The sequence below is a fragment of the Pan troglodytes genome, chromosome 23, assembly GCF_028858775.2.
Source record: "Pan troglodytes isolate AG18354 chromosome 23, NHGRI_mPanTro3-v2.0_pri, whole genome shotgun sequence".
In the NCBI taxonomy this organism is placed as follows: Eukaryota; Metazoa; Chordata; class Mammalia; order Primates; family Hominidae; genus Pan; species Pan troglodytes.
In genome coordinates, this window is record NC_086016.1 from 27,424,917 (window position 1) to 27,439,218 (window position 14,302).

Here is a 14,302-nt window from a genome sequence, read left to right on the forward strand (position 1 = left end):
AGGAGGGACGAGGGGCGTCCAAGCAAACTGTTCCCTCTGCTCGCAAGTCTGGGGTGACCTGGCCTAGCTGGGCCACTTCCTCTCAAACTCTCCAGCCCGGACTTTGACTCCAAGGAGGTTCTTAGCTTTCCTACCACCCACCCTCTCCCCACCTGGGATCACAGCCAGGCCCTGAGCCTTCAAGGGCCCAGGTTAACTCAGCCAGATCAGGAGCAGAGGAGGACACAGGGCAGCTTCCAGAACAGACCTGAGAACCACTCCCAGTAGGTTCTGCTTCCAGACAAGGGGCTGCCCTTTTTCAGCCAATGCAGTTAGAAAGCCAAGGAAGGTGCAAATTCCACCTGCCTGAGAGTCTACACTTTCCAGGCCGCCCGCCAAACACACAGCAAAGATGTGTGTAGCCATTCGAACCCATGGCCAACCACATTGGTTGCCTCAGACATGCAAGTTTGAAAAAGAAACATAACTATGGGCCGGGCATGGTGGCTCATGCCTGTAATCCCAGCACTTTGGGAGGCCAAGGCAGGTGGATCATCTGAGGTCAGGAGTTCGAGACCAGCCTGGCCAACATGGTGAAACCCCATCTCTACCAAAAATACAAAAATTAGCTGGGCGTGGTGGTGGGCACCTGTAATCCCAGCTACTCGGGAGGCTGAAGCAGGAGAATCACTTGAACTGCTTGAACCCGGGAGGCGGAGGTTGCAGTGAGCCAAGATCGTGCCAGTGCACTCCAGCCTGGGCAACAAGAAGGACACTCCATCTCGATTAAAAAAAAAAAAGAAATGTAACTATGGAATCTGAAGGGGAAGTACTTCTCTCAACAATAACAAATCCTGAAAGCTGAGCTCTTTTTTTTTGAGACAGGTTTCCTCACTTTGTCGCCCAGGCTGGAGTGCAGTGGTGAGATCACAGCTCACTGTAGCCTTGATCTCCCAGGCTCAAATGATCCTCCTACCTCAGCCTCCCAAGGAGCTGGGATTACAAGTGCAGACCACCATGCCCGGCTAATTTTTGTAGAAATGGGGTCTCACCATGTTGCCCAGGCTGGTCTCGAACTCCTGGACTCAAGTGATCTGCCTGCCTTGGCCTCCCAGAGTGCTGGAATTATAGGCGTGAGCTACCGCGCCCCACATGAACTCATTTTAAGATTCACATCTTTTTTTCTGAAAAAGAACCTGGGCTCACATAAATTCGAGAGAGAAACGGTGACACTCCCCGCCTCCTGGACCCAGGTGGAGTTGCAGCAGGGTTTACCTGTGAGCGGGGTCCAAAGCGATGGCGTCGGCTGGTCAAGGTCCTGTCAGAAGAGGACCTTCCGGGACTTGCCATTGAGGTTGGCCACCTTAATGCGGTTGGTCTCCAAGTCCATTTAGTACAGCTTCTTGCCCACTCAGTCACAGGCCAGGCCATCGGGTGAGACCAGGCCAGAGATGACCACATTCGGCACAGCAGCCCCCCTCTGGTTCAGGTAGGTCTGCTTGATGGCCTCCTCGCTCACGTCTGTCCAGTACACGGCTCCCTTGGGGAACTGGAAGTCCACTGTGGCCGCATCCTCCAGGCCACTGACCATGATGGTGGACTCCAGCTTGACTCTGCCAGCATGCACCAGCCATACATCCCGGTGGCTGGCAAACAGCAGAAGCAGTGGGGCTGTGGGGCAGAAGCAAACCATGAGGGCCACTGGCTGAGCCAGCAGGACACACAGCCCTGGGATAGAGCACTATGCCCAGAGCACTCCTGGCACCACCCTGCCCATGCCCAAGACCTTCAGTTCCTTCCTTCCATCCACAAGGCGCTGTCAGGAAGTTGCCTGGGCGGTCCTGGCCCACACCATTCAGAGGCTCCTGCAACGCAGCAATCAGCCTTGTTACCGCACTCGGTGACAGCAACTGTTTGTTTAGCCACTGCTATGTCTGTTCCCCTAGGTACAGGTGATCCTTCCTGCCATGCCCACCACCTCCCATATCATCCTCTAGAGGCTGCAGGGGCCCTGCCATGTTCTGCAGAGAAGCCACATCCCCTTTGTTGGCCTGACACAGGGGACAGGGACATGAAGGCACAGCTTTGGCCATGCTGCCGACTACAGACCCAGCCATGGGGCCACATTTTTTGAGGGGTTCAGAGCCCAGGTCAGACAGAGCCTCAAGATTTCCTTACAAGTCTTTGACCACTGTCCAAGCTCAGGCCCCTCTCCTTGGACTGTGGCCTCAGCTTCCTGTCCTGTATTCCATATTTCTCCCACCCTGATTCTAGACATTCCTACAATGAATACACTTAAAGGGTCATTCTGGAATGCCACCCCTCGGCTCAGACACCTTCCATAGCTCCCTGTGCCAGTGCCATGCAGAACAAGGTTAGACTCCCCAGCCTGGCCTCCAAGGCCTGGGCCTCTGGCCTCACCTACACTTCTCTCCACCACCCCACCCTGAGCATTCCTGATCTGCCTGCGGCCAGGCTGGCTCCCTCACCTCCCTCTGCCCCCCGGCCCTCAGCCCCTTCTGCCTGTGCAAGAGGCCTCATCTCACAGACAAGGGTCTCATTCCCACAACGGGCTGAACGAGAATCAGGAGAGGCCTTGAGACCATCACCCCACCAGACACCTCAGACATCAGCCCAGGAGGGTCTAGCAACCCCCAACACAGACTCAGAGGGACTAAGAAGCCACACAAGGAGTGAACATAAGATGTGGATACGAGGAGGTAAGGGCCTCTAGGGAGCTCCATCAGTCCATGTCTGCTGCCAGCAGGGCTACGCTGGGCTGGCCACAAACACCTGCAAAAAACATCTGAAGCCTTGGCTCGAAACAGCTGACATTCCTCATGGAAACTACAGACCTCTGGTCCCTCCTGCGCAGATGGGGGAGCCCAGCCAACCCCACACTCCCACCTTCACCAAGAAAGAGAAAGCCAACGGTGGCTCACGCCTATAATCCCAGCACTTTGGGAGGCCGAGGCAGGCGGATCATGAGGTCAGATCAAGACCATCCTGACTAACAGGGTGAAACCCCATCTCTACCAAAAATACAAAAAAAATTAGCCAGGCGTGGTGGCGGGCACCTATAGTCCCAGCTACTTGGGAGGCTGAGGCAGGAGAATGGCGTGAACCTGGAAGGCGGAGCTTGCAGTGAGCTGAGATCTCGCCACTACACTCCAGCCTGGGCGACAGAGCGAGACTCCATCACAAAAAAAAAAAGAAAGAGAAAGCCAAAACAAACTGAACTCAGGCAATGACAATCACAGAACTGAATCCTGTGTTTAGTTCAGTTGGTTTCATTTCAGCAGGGGAAACATTTGCAGCCTCCATGAGGGTACCTGGGAGCACCCAGGACCAGAGCACGGCCCAGGAGACCCCAGGGCAGTGGGGTAGATGGTTCCGAGCACGGGTCCCCCTGCCAAGATGAGCACTGGCTCAAATCCTGGCCCCTCCCGTTCCCAGGGGACATGCTCCGCAGGATAGGAGGATACACAGAGGACCTGAGGCCAGGAAAATGACAGCAGAGACTCTGTCACCCCACCCATGCTGTCATCACCTTAGGTCTACAGTTCTTCGTGGCAATGACGGACATTGTGAAAGTCAAACAATAGGAAGGCATAGGCAACAAATAAAACAAAGACAAACTGGACTTCATGGGAAGTTAGAGATTTTGTGCCTCAAAAGACACTATCAAGAAAGTAAAAAGGCAACCCACAGAATGAGAGAAAATGTTTCCAAATCATAGATCTGCTAAGAGATTAAAATCCATGAAACATAGAGAACTCCTAAAACTCAACAATGAGAAAACAACCAATCCAACTCGAAAATGGGCAAACAACTTGAACAGACATTTCTCCAAAGACGATATATAAATGGCCAATAAACACATCAAAACAGGCTTAACATTCCCTTAATCATCAGGGAAATGCAAGTCAAAACTACGATAAGATACCACCTTCTACCAATTAGGACGGCTACTACCAAAAAAACAAAATAATAACTGTTGGTGAGGATGTGGAGCAGCTGGAACCCTTGTGTACCACTGGCAAAAATGTAAAATGGTGCAGCTGCTATGGAAAACAATATGGCAGTTCCCCAAAAACTTAAAACATAGAATTACCATATGACCCAGCAATTCCACTTCAGGTTATATACCCCAAAGAACTGAAAACAGGGATATGATCAGATATCTGTACACCATGGATCATGACAGCATCCTTCCCAACAGCTAAAACATGGAGGCAGCTGGGCGCGGTGGCTCACACCTGTAATCCCAGTACTTTGGGAAGCTGAGGTGGGTGGATCGCCTGAGGTCAGGAGTTTGAGACCAGCCTGGCCAACATGGTGAAACCCTGTCTCTACTAAAAATACAAACATTAGCCAGGCATGGTGGCACACACCTGTAGTCTCAGCTACTAAGGAGGCTGAGGCATGAGAATTGCTTGGACCCAGAAGGCAGATGTTGCAATGAACTGAGATCGCGCCACTGCAGTCCAGCCTGGGCAACAGAGCAAGACTCCATCTAAAAAAAAAAAAAAGGAGATTCTGACACATGCTACAACATGAGTGAAACTTAAGAATGTTATGCTAAGTGAAATAAGCCAGATACAAAAAGACAAGTACTGTGTGATTCAATTTGTATTAGGTACTTAGGGTAGGCAAATTCATTGAGACAGAAAGTAGAATGGTGGGACCAGGGAGTGGGGGAGGGGACTGGGGACCTGCTTAAGGGGGAAAGTTTCAGTTGGGAATTAAAGAGTTCTGGGCTGGGCGTGGTGGCTCACACCTGTAATACCAGCACTCTGGGAGGCCAAGGCAGGCAGATAACTTGAGGCCAAGAGTTTGAGACCAGCCTGGCCAACATGGCAAAACCTCGTCTCTACTAAAAATACAAAAATTAGCCGGGCGTAGCGGCAGGCACCTGTAATCCCAGCTACTCGGGAGGCTGAGGCAGGACAATCACTTGAACCCGAGAGGTGGAAGCTGCAGTGAGCTGAGATCGCCCCATTGCACTCCAGCCTGGGTGATAGAGCGAGACTTCGTCTCAAAAAAAAAAAAAAAAATTAAAAAGTGAGACGTTACAACTGCGGCACAACTGGACATTCTGGCCTCTCACAAGAGGAGATGGCCACAGCTAAAGAATTTACCTCCAAATCTTACCCTCTGCCTGCCCCAAACAGGTCCAAACAGATAACGAAGAAAACTCAGGGTCAAAGGCGACAACTCTGCAGCTCACAGGCAACACCACCCAGGCCTCACCCCTGCCCAGACTGCAGGCGACATCCCTCAGGCGAGGGAAGGCAGCTGCTCTGGAACACCAGCTGAGGGGTCTGCATTTCACCTGTGCCACCCAGCCTGCAGGCACCCCAGCTCCAAGACACTGAGTTCCCTCCACTCAGTGAGGCTGCGAGGGAAGAGCCCACGTCCCTGCCCCCAGGCCCTGGGCACATTTGGGGGAGTGCAGCACCCGCTACCAGGAGGTCTGGCCGACAGGTGTGCCAAGGATCAGATGCCAGCCGTGAGGGGGTCCACAGGAGCGCGGGAATCATGCCCAGGATGCAGGAACGCCTGGGGCCTTCAGAGACAGAAGCAGCACTGAGGCCTGGGGGCAGGAGGTGCCTTCGCAGGGAGGACAGTTGTGTGTGAGGCCCAGAGGGCATTGGTGGCACAAGCAGATGGAACCACCACCAACAAGGACACCCACAGCACACCCAGGCCAGGCAGCCCCCAAACAGTGTGTTCCCACTCACCTTCCTGGCCACTGGAGCAGGGATTACTGATGCTCTCATTTTGTGAATGAGGCCAACTGTGCCCCATGCCCCGGCTGCCCCCATGGCAAGGGCCCCCAGCTTGTGCCCACTCATCCAGCAAAGGTGTGATCCACCCAGGCACACTGAAATTCCATGCTTCTTGGGGTCACAGGCCCTTTGAGAAACTGGTCCCCCTCCTCAGACACACACACCCAGACACACACACACACACACACACATACACACACACACACACACACACAGAGCTGTCGCCCAGGCCTCATGAAGTCCCCCTACCAGGGTGGACCCAGCTCCAGCCTGAGAGTCCCCTGCTAACAAAGGCACAGAGTGGGACCGGACATGGAACTTTCCACTCTAAATTAGCTTCCTTGGACAACAATGACACAGACTGTCTCGGGAGGCAGCAAGCCCCCACTACCGTGAGTGTTCAAGCAGGTGGGGGACCGGTCCTGCCAGGCCTGCACCTCACCAGGCAGACAATGGCCCCAGTGCCTCTGATGCTGGAGAGTCCCACAGACAAGAGGCGTCCCATGGGCTGTATCTTCCAGGCAGGAGGGGAACCTGGGTAAAGGCAAGCACACCTGCCCTGAGGGGCAGTCCCTGGGGTGCCCGGCACCCCAGTAAACCCTTCCCCACTACAGCTGGAGGTCCCAGCGGGGGGCCTTGACCAACCCAGAGGAGGGAGACAGGAGCTCTTGGAAACCCTGGGTACAAAAGCCCTAGCTCTGCCCTGCTTCTCCCCAAACTGGAAAGACCACATTTCACCAAGGTTTACACTCTTGGCTGTTCAGGTGCATTCTTCAAAGGCCAGAGATGGGGGTGTTTTTTAATTTTTTGTGCTTTTCCCAACCCACACTAGGGGAAGCCAGGAGAGCCAGGCAGCAGCAGCAGGCCCTGGGAACATCTGTGGACACAGCCAGGGTGAGCCCCGCCGTGGCAGGCAGGCTCTTTCCAGGAGCCACTCCGGCTTCTAAGATGCTTAGAAACAACCACACACTCAATTCCTAAGTTTAAGAGGAACCCACATCACTCTTCCGCCACCTGGGGAACTGGCTTTCCTTTGGAAGGACGTGGCAGTGGCCCCAGGGTCCACAGCAAATGGGAAAGCTCTGTGTGGGTGGCCCCTGCCCTTCCCCAGCAGGCAGAGATGGCACCTCCTCTTCTGCTCCCCCTCGTCCCCACCAGGGCCAGTGGCGCTCTGGGTGATGGGGGCACCCTGTCATTGAGGAGCCCCGCGCCAAGGCCCTATGGCCCTCTCTTCTCCAAAGGGGAAAGAAACCCAGACAGAGAAAACCCAGCCTTTGGTGGGGAGGGCGGAGAACACGGCAGGAGCAGAACCCGATGGGAGGGAGAGAGAAAAGCAGAGTAGCAGGGTAGAAGGGCCGGCTCAGTAGCTCACATCTATAATCCCAGCACTTTCCAAGGAGAGAGGATCATCTCAGGCCAGGAGTTCAAGACCAGCCTGAGCAACATAGCAAGACCCCATCTCTACAAAAACTTATTTTAAAACTTAAAAAAAAAAAAAAAAAGCAAAGAGGACAGTTTAGGAGAGAAATCTGTAGAAGCAGCACACTAAGGAGGAGATGCAGCCAAGGCACCAGGAAGGTCTGGCCATGGGCACTCACTCCTCCAGCAGGCGAGCGCCCAGCACCAGCTGGCCCACCCAGGCACCCAGGACACGGGCCTGAATGGCTCCGTATTCCTGTGGGAGGTAATAGACAAGCAATAAACATAGCCAATAAGGAGACCTTAGTAATGTTAGATCATAAACACTGCAGATCAGGGAAATGGCGCAGGGTGAAGTAGGCGGGATGCGTGCTACGTGAGACAGTCAGAGCAGGCCTTTCTGGGAGAGAGGGAGCTGGCAGGCCTGGGCAAGGTCCTGGGGTGGGAGCACATGGGAGCAGAGTGTAGGGGAACATGGCTGGTCCTCTGGGCTCCTTCCTACCACGTGATCTACCCATGTGCCCAAGGTCTCTCATTTCACAGAACCCTGCAGCTCGGGGGTCACAGCTACACAGCCCCCAGATACCATCAGAAAGGTGCCTTGGCCTGCCCCAAGTCATTCCATCCAGTGACGACCTGCTGACCAGAGCCTGAGCTCTGGGCAGTGTAATTTGAGGAGGAGGAGAAGGGAGGGCGACAGGCCTGGGGCGTTGAGGGATGTACAGGCTGCGGCAGACACCTGAGGCTGCACCTTGGAGCCTCAGTTCTGGGTTTGGGTGTGGGGTGGACAGGCTGAGGGCTGGAGCGGCCGGGCCCGGCCACTATCACACCCCAGGACCCACCAGATCACCATGAAAAACAGAATGTCATCTGGCAGCCCAGAATGCAGAACAAACCTTCCAGAAAACACAGTGGTAAAGGTTGCATCAGGAACATAAAATAATTACATCCTCTCCCCAGGGATCACCCCTGCAGAAACCTGTCCTAAGAAACACCACAAAGAAGGAAAAGGTCTTAGTCACAATATTTGCTGAGGCCTTATTTGTAATAGCAAAAATAAATAAATAAATAAATAAATAAATAAATAATAATAAACGATCTCCAACGGCAGGGATAACTAGACTATTGTCTCTGTGGAAAGGTGGCACTGATTAAAGTAGTAAGAAAATGACTGCAGTAACATCAAAAATGTTCACACGTCAAAACCAAAAACCACACACACACAGCATACCATGAACCATGATTTCTACTAGAATGAACAGCAGTTACGAGACAGTGCCAGCAGAGACGAAGATTGAAAAAAGAAAGGTGGCCTCATTAGGGAGACAAGTCTCTGGGTAATACACTGGTAATACTGGTAAATACATACTTTTTAATACATTTTTTAACTCCAAATTCCATGTACGTTCCTATGAAGCTATTTGTGCAAATATTTTTTTTCAGGACCGTATATCACAAGGGCAAAAGGGCCAGGTCAGCTCTCCAGCTCAGAGTGACCAGCTCAGAGCAGATGGCAGACTCCAGGGTTAGCAGCCTGGCTGACACCTGGCCCACATGAATTCCTCCACCCCTCTGACCTAAACATCCTATCTGTGAAATGGGGATAATTACTGCACCTCTACATCAGAGAGTGTGAGGCTTAAACAGGATGCTTCATAGAAAAGTGCTGAAGTGGTAACAGTTGGGAGGGGGTAGTGGTTTTCATTAATTAAGCGTTGCCTTCATCCAGCCCCGGGCCAGCTCCAACACAAACCACACACCATCGACTCAGACTCAGGGGCCTGGATTCAAAGCCTGGCCTGGCTTCCAGCTGTGAGATTCGGGGCTCCCAGAGCCTCGATTTCCTCATTCATAAAGCAGGAAGTGATCATTCCTTTTATTTTTATTTTTGAGACAGAGTTTCATTCTTGTTGCCCAGGCTGGAGTGCAATGGTGCAATCTCGTCCCACTGCAACCTCCACCTCTCAGTTTCAAGCGATTCTCCCACCTCAGCCTCCTGAGTAGCTGGGATTACAGGCATGCGCCACCATGCCCAGCTAATTTTGTATTTTTAGTAGAGAAGGGGTTTCACCATGTTGGCCAGGCTGGTCTCGAACTCCTGACCTCAGGTGATCTGCCCACCTCGGCCTCCCAAAGTGCCGGGATTACAGGTGTGAGCCACTGAGCCTGGTTGATAACTGCTTTTAAAGACACCTCTGGCTGCTGTGGAAAACAGGCTGGTAGTGCCTCAAAAAGTTGCACATAGAATGATCCTATGACCAGTAATTCCACTCCTACATATATACCCAAAAGAACTAAACCCCTCTACTTATGTATGTACACACAGGTACACGCATGTTCACAGCAGTGTTCACATAACCAAGACATGGAAATAGCTCAAATGTCCATAACTAATGAAAGGATAAATGAAACGTAGTCCATTCACCAACTGATGGAGGTGAGAGAGGCCATAAAAAGGAATGATGCATAAAAAGGAATATTATTCAGCCATAAAAAGGAATGGAGTGCTGACATATGGCAACATGGATGAACCTTGAAAATACACTCAGCGTTCAAGACCAGCCTGGCCAACATGGTGAAACCCCATCTCTACTAAAAATATAAAAATTAGCCGGGCATGGTGGCAGGCGCCTGTAATGCCAGCTACTCCGGAGGCTGAAACAGGAGAATCCCTTGAACCGGGGAAATGGAGGTTGCAGTGAGCCAAGATCGCGCCACTGCACTCCAGTCTGGGTGACAGAACGAAGCTCCGTCTCAAAAAATTAGCCGGGCGCAGTGGTGGGCGCCTGTAATCCCAGCTACTTGGGAGGCTGAGGCAGGAGAATCACTTGAACCCCGGAGGCGGAGGTTGCAGTGAGCCAAGATGGTGCCACTGCGCTCCAACTTGCATGACAGAAGGAGACTCTGCCTCAAAAAAAAAAAAAGAAAAAGAAAAAGAAAAAAAAAGCCTACGCATGGTGTCTCACACCTGTAACGCCAACACTTTGGGAGGCCAAGGCGAGTGGATCACCTGAGGTTAGGAGTTTGAAAGCAGCCTGGGCAACATGGTGAAACCCCGTCTCTACTAAAAATACAAAAATTAGCCAGGTGTGGTGGTACATGCCTGTAATCCCAGCTACTCGGGAGGCTGAGGCAGGAGAATCACTTGAACCTCAGAGGCAGAGGCTGCTGTGAGCCAAGATCACACCACTACACTCTAGCCTAGGTGACAGAGCAGGACTCTGTCCCAAACCAACTTGGATTATGAAAAGCTTTTCTTAGGACCACAAGAGCGGAGGAGCTCAGGGGCAGACAAAACGGAGGCTGGCAGCAGAAAGTGGAGAGTGGGACCTTTGGGGGTAGGTGGGGAGAGAGAAAGCCTGGAGCTGCACCCCCAAGGTCTGTGCATGTCACGTGCTGCAGAATAACACCACTTCTTCCAGCTTGGCCCCCACCTGCCCTCTCCCAGCACAGCCACCCAGACAGCACCCCACTCCCCACATACACCTTACATCTCCCCACCTCACACTCACCAGCTCAGGCTCCCAACGCAACCTGGAACCTGCCCTTGGCCTCTCAGCTCAGCCACCCCCATTCCTGTTGGCCCCTGGCCCCCCATCCAACTCTCTCTTATCCTAACACACACATTCACACACTCAAACTCACATACACACACACACACACACACAGCCCGGAGGAAAACCATAATTAACTGAAGTCCAGGCAAGTTTTCCGAGCAGGGACCACATTTCAAAGGTGAGGGAAGCAGGCGAACAGGAAACATACTGGAGCACGCTTGGGGGTGAAGCAGGAAATAAGAAATCACTCGCAAAAGATAAAAAGAAAACGAGGTAGCTGGTTTTAGACACCTCTGAGCACACAGAACAGGACAGGTGCCTCCTGGTCTTCACTCAACAGGGAGATGGGCCAGACAGGTCCCTGGTGCTCCACTGCAGAGCTGGGGGCCATGGCCCTGACACCAAGGCCCTGGGGCAGGCGGGGAGGCAGCTGTTCTCCTGTCTGTGCTCTGGGCAGGGCCCAGCCCCACAAGGGAACTGGCCCAGGGCTCTGCCTGGCTACTCTGGGAAGTCCTGGGACACAAGCAAAGGACTTGCTGGGTCACTCCAAATGGCCCAGATGTGTTGGTGACATCAGGTATCAGGTTAGGCACAACTCCGCTTACCCGGCCTCATCTGTAACCTGCCCTCTCTTCCCAACCAGTAAAGGATGCCTAGGTAGAGGGGGACAAGGCCTGGAGCATAATTACCATTATAAAGGCTCTGAGAAGTCCTGCAGTGAGGAAACCTAGTTCACTTTCTCTCCCCCAGGATTTCCCAACTGCACCTGATCACAGAACATTTTTTTGTTTCAACTCAGGAAACACATTTTGAAAAACACTGGCCTAGAGGCAGAGGTGAAATGGAAAACACCAAAGTAAAACTGAAGAGGAGGCGCTGGGCAGACAACGGTCGGAGGCGCCCTGAATCCTGGACCTGTGGAGATCCCCAGCTCTGCATGCTTCCCTCCCTGGGCCCAGACCGCCTCCCCCATTTCCTGGATAAGAAGGCTAATGCGCACCAGGGTGAAGGGCTTGCCTGGGCCACACTCCCGGGCTCACCCCACACCAATCATGCTCCTGCGAGAGCCAGTGACTTTCTTGATTTGGCTACTGTGGAATTGCTTTCAACTAACCACCCCAGATACAAATGACAAATGACCGGATATAAAGGACCCATGGGTCTCTGTGATACGGCTTCATGCAGCCAGCACAGCTACTAACATGCAGAACGAGAATGACCCCAGGCAAGTCCTCGCCTCCCAGACCCAGAACCCCATGGAGCCCACCAGGGCTGGTTCACAAGCACTGTCTGGGTCAGGCAGAGATTCCAGCAAAGGGAGGAAACATTCGTGCACTGGAGCCAGTTACCAGAAGCAAATCGCCTTTTCCAAAACCCAGGCTGTTAATGGAGTCCATTGATGACCAGAGTCAGGGTCTAGCTATGGAATACTGCACAGCAGAGATCTTCCTGAGAGAAAGTGCTTCTCCCTGAAAGCCACGTGTCCTCTACAATGTTTTAATTGGGCGAACATCTATATCTCATTGTAGTGGCCATGCACGTGCTGACAAGGGGCTGGGGGCAGGGTAGGGAGCAGAAGCTCAGGGGCCTGGTAGGGAAGGAAACAGGCCACCAGGGCTCCCCAGAAGGCATGTGTCTCTCTCGCTAACACACACATATACACACACACGTGCACACACATTCTGCAAGCCCTGAGTTAGCAACTGTGGAATGTGACCAGGTCAGTGATCCCAGGACAAGCTGCTAGGGAATATGACATTTGATTGATGTCTGCAAATGTGCATTTTCATTAATAGAAGTTTTAGGGCAGAGCAGAGAAAAATATGTATTTCAGGGTCCCAGTTTGACCTGCCAGAAACAAGCCTGTTACTAACATTCTTATTTTCAACAAAATACAGCATTCTGATTACATACCATCTTGGTTCCACGCCTCCTGCCTTGCCAAGCCCCCGGAAGCGGCCCAAGGCCATGGCAAAGAGTGAGAGAAACAGTCCTGGGGTGGAGACTGACTCAGGGGTGTCAGTCAGTGGGGGACTGATGGCTGGTGGGAGGCCAGCAGTGATCACCCTCTCCTTGGGACAGTTAGGTAGCGCTCCCCCAGGGTCACGTGGCCACTCAGGTTCGTATGGGAGGCGACAGGAGTGGCAGACCCCAGGAGAGTGGCTCCGATGTCACAGTCCCCTCCAGGCCTCAGTGTCCTCACCCATTAATGAGCAGGCTGAGGTCTGGGATGACAAGGAGGGCTTGCACTTACTGAAACGCACAGGAGGCTGTTCGCTGATTTCTTTTATTGATGGAAGAAAACACTTTTATAAGTAGCAATTAAGAGGCAGGCACTGGAACCACCGTCTGCCGATTCCTAGTTTTGCCTGCATGAAATTGAGCAAGTTAATTGACCTCCCCCAGCCTCAGTTTCTTCATCTATAAAATGAGGGTAGTGATGGCCCCCAGCTCACAGGGCAGCTGGAAGGATTAAAAAAATCAAACATCTCTTAGAGCCCGCCTAGCACACTGTGATACACTACAAATGTTAGCTATTTTTATCTGTGAAGTCTAGATTTTATATCTTGGGCGTTCTAAAGCAGGATACATTTATTTAAAAACAAGGATTTTCATTAAACACATACCCCACAGAAAGCAACCCCATGGAGACTGCTCTTAATTCAGGCCAGTATCGAAACGACCCTAACTACAAACTTTATACAGGTGTCTTGGCTGTCCTTCAAATCCAACTAAGGTGGTACTTCTCAAGTACTGTGCACATGTGTGTGTGCATGCACACGTGTGGGAAGGCGGGGCTCACAGATCCCTCAAGTACCCCATCCCCGCAGTCTCAAGTCACAAAGCGACAGATGGAGCAGCCAAGGAAGGTCTGTGCCCCGCTGGACTCTGGTGAAGCCGTCAACTCTACCTCTGCGCCATGTCCTGCAGACTGGGCTACCTTTTGGGTGGGGACCAGCATTTGATGCAAAAGAGACAGATGGAAAAGGAAAAGGATGAGTTCGACTCCAGGTAATGAAGACAGTACCAAGTCCCAGAGTCCACAAATGCCATGCAGATGGAAGCACTTACTGCAAGGCCACACGGCAAACTCAAGGATCCAGGGAAAGAGGTGCAGACTGCAGCGCCCCGAGCCACGACCCTGCAAATTACCACCATGGGAAAGGAGGCTGACAAACCCCTGACAGTCGGCTGGGCTGGCAAAGACTTGTGGTTTCCATCAAGGTGGGAGGAGGTGGGACCTCCTAGCCCCTCCCCAATGCCCATAGCAGAGGGAAGCGGCCACTTCCCCTGTGTGGTTACAAAGATCTCATTATTCTTCCCCACAGAGAGGAAACTGGAGGACTGAGCTCAGAATGCATTTTGGAATTGGCAGAAAAGAACATCTGGGGAAGGAAACACATTTCAGAAACAAACATACCTTTGTACCAGCTTTTATTTAAGTGTTGGAAAAATAATAATAAAGACATGCCGAATTTATCATCACTCTACAAAATCCCTTTATTGAGCAAAATGTGGCAGCTCTGCTTTCAAATGATCTACTGTTCCTGGAAA

General features: G+C 52.3%; 1 protein-coding gene across 1 annotated transcript in view; it reads right to left on the minus strand.

The window, feature by feature from the left end:
* The window catches only part of LRP5L (LDL receptor related protein 5 like), a 69,867-nt gene that overhangs the window by 33,961 nt on the left and 21,604 nt on the right, over window positions 1-14,302 (minus strand). Inside the window, 2 exon segments of the mRNA XM_054675959.2 lie at window positions 1,255-1,282; window positions 1,285-1,650. Of these exon segments, the coding sequence (XP_054531934.1) occupies window positions 1,255-1,282; window positions 1,285-1,650 (394 nt within the window).